The sequence below is a fragment of the Pinus tabuliformis genome, chromosome J (assembly GCF_031772625.1).
Source record: "Pinus tabuliformis cultivar Carrire ecotype Pingquan chromosome J, CPIR1, whole genome shotgun sequence".
Lineage (NCBI taxonomy): Eukaryota > Viridiplantae > Streptophyta > Pinopsida > Pinales > Pinaceae > Pinus > Pinus tabuliformis.
Genome location: NC_142295.1, coordinates 786,690,351 through 786,692,836, shown reverse-complemented (window position 1 = coordinate 786,692,836; position 2,486 = coordinate 786,690,351). Strand labels below are relative to the sequence as shown.

The window sequence follows — 2,486 nt, the reverse complement described above, 5'->3', positions numbered from 1 at the left end:
CAATCATGGAAGGCATTAAAAACACATCATCAACTTCCCAATCTCTGATGGTTGGCTGTGACAACATATCTAAAGTTGAAGCATTTTCTGCTGAAGCTTCTTGCATATGTTGTGTTCTAACAAATCTAGTGTCAATAGTCTTACAGTCACCAGGATTGTGATCAAACACCGGCACTGAGCTCACAATAGGCACATTGTCAGCGGTTAAAGCAGTCTTTGTTGCATCCGAGGGCATCCTAGATTCTACAATATATGGCATGTGATGGATTGTAGCTGCACTCTCCACAATAGCTTGCGGCATATCTTCAACCAACTGATTAACATTCTCCACACACATATGCTCATTTTCACCACCTACAACTGTGTCACTAAGAATATTAGAAGGATCGTGCCTTGAAAAGCCATAACAACCATTAGTTGTAAAAGCACTTCCAACAGCTTCAACATCCCTGGTGGCTAAAAACTAACCATCTGAGAAAAAGTTCTATCTTCAATATCAAGACTTGAGCCTGAAAACCCAAAAGAGGGAGCAACAGCTGTTCCTTCCATATCAACTGTGGCAGGACACACTGCATCAATTGTTGCAGCTACTTCCTGAAAATCTTCGTTTGCACTACCAATACAAGTAACAACACTTTCATTTGCAAAAATAACAATTATCATCTAGAGACAAAATTCTTTCTGCATCAATTCTCTTTCTCATGTTATAGTAACGATTACGTACACTTTCAGGTCCTTGCTTTCGAACAAACTCTTCATTACTCTTCAACTTGCTAGATCGAGTTGGTTTTGAAAGTTCCATCTGTGACAATTCAAACTCAACCATACGAGCAGCAGCCCTTGCTGATATCTCCGGAATATAAAGGAGAGCATGCCACCATTCCTGCAGTTCTTTGATTGTAAAGCGACAAGAAAAGCGTACAGCCCCTTTTGCAAGAGCCTCCAAAGCTGCACCTGCCTCAACTGCATTCTTGAGTAACAAATCATCTTCTGTGGTCCATATGCTGAAATCAGGAGGGCAGATTTCTGACATCTTTTCATGTACTGAAACCATTTAAGATTTGCCACAAGAATTTGCTAGAGTTGTCTCGACTTCCTTCCACTCATCTATTTTAGGCAAAAATCATGGGAGATCGGGCCTCACAGAAGGAATGGCTGGAACTGCATAGCTCGTAAACCAGTCTTGGTGGTCTGGAAGGGTTGTTTCCAGAAGCGCCTCACTTATTAATGCTCCACGATACTCCCGAGCATAGTGGAGTTAAGAAATATATCAATGTAGATAGTCTAGTACACAAGTGCTTGTGGAGGATAGATAATCTAATCTATGACGTGGGCAAAGCCGATTAACTTTTGAACTCCTCCTCACACTGTAAGTGCCAACTGTATTAATGAAAAGGATTTATCGAGACTCCACTTAATTCACATACAGGATTTATGGAGTCACGGCCACAGGCAGAAAGCCGAATACAGTAAGCGAAGAAGTGGCAGGTCTGACCAGAGACGAGGGTTTATCTGCAATCAAGCCGTCCTCTGCAGATCATTTATTCGCGCTCTGTCACCTCCAAATCACTTAATTTGCTAAGGGAGTTTGTTTTGAAGAGAAACCACAAAAAGCCAAACCCGAAGGCAAATACCCAAAGCCGAATACAGTAAGCGAAGAAGTTGCAGGTCTGAGCAGAGACGAGGGGTTTGTTTTGAAAAGAAACCGCAAGAAGAAATTAAAGAGCAATCGTAGCTGCCGTGAAGCAACGCGCGAGGGCAATTTTAAAAATTTCAAAACAGGGTTGTTCGAAAGGGTCTTTTAAAGCGAAGCTGATACATGCATGGGCCCATAGGCCTCAAGGGTTCAACATAGCTCTGATACCAAGTGTGAGGACCATACCCAGACTGTATACATTTTTTATTTTATTTTTTTTATTTTATTTTATTTTATTTTTTTTCTACAGCAAAAAAATCCAGAAAAGAAACACATTGAAATTCAAATTTATTTAACACACACATTCCTGCCACTCATTTCAGGAAACATATCATAACATTTTCATACTTTTAACTAAGATCAATAGTAATGAAATACATATGTACCGTTCACCAGAAGGCGAGACTCCACTTGCTCTGCTGTTGCTGGTATTCCCTTGTAGCTGGTCACCTCTGCGAGTGAATGATGACGCACTTGATCCGAATGCGAAGACCCATCGGTTAACCTCCCAGCCTACTCCTTGGGTACTCTTCTTCCCCACGGACCCTCGAGCTGCAATGGGGTTGTACAATGGAGGAAAGCACTAGCTGGTAGAGGAGAGCACACCTTGGCTCCAGAGTCCCCTCTCTAAAATCCTCTACCTCACGAAACGCACTATAGCTTCATAATCACTGCTCTGACATCATCTCATCCATCCAGCAATAGGGTTCCCCCCTAAAAAAATCCCTTCTCCCATGGCTTGCCCCTTCTTTTATAGGAGTCCTCAAGGTGACACTTGTCATGTCATGCA

General features: G+C 42.1%; 1 protein-coding gene across 2 annotated transcripts; it reads right to left on the bottom strand.

Moving 5' to 3' along the window:
• Positions 1-470: 470 nt before the first annotated feature.
• On the bottom strand, positions 471-1,612 carry LOC149229077 (uncharacterized). Of its 2 annotated transcripts, none has more exons than XM_089375777.1 (2): positions 1,145-1,612; positions 471-1,107 (listed from the first exon to the last, which is right to left on the bottom strand). In XM_089375777.1, the coding sequence occupies exon 2, from the start codon at positions 1,052-1,054 to the stop codon at positions 638-640; it is 417 nt and encodes a 138-aa protein (XP_089231903.1). In that variant the 5' UTR covers positions 1,055-1,107; positions 1,145-1,612; the 3' UTR covers positions 471-637. The 2 variants fall into 2 exon arrangements, with proteins under 2 accessions (XP_089231903.1, XP_089231904.1); XM_089375778.1 differs by having other exon boundaries at positions 1,428-1,612.
• Between the last annotated feature and the right edge of the window lie 874 nt (positions 1,613-2,486).

Coding starts and splice junctions, on each gene's coding strand:
- LOC149229077 (XM_089375777.1), bottom strand. CDS start 1,054: ATGGTTTCAGTACATGAAAAGATGTCAGAAATCTGCCCTCCTGATTTC.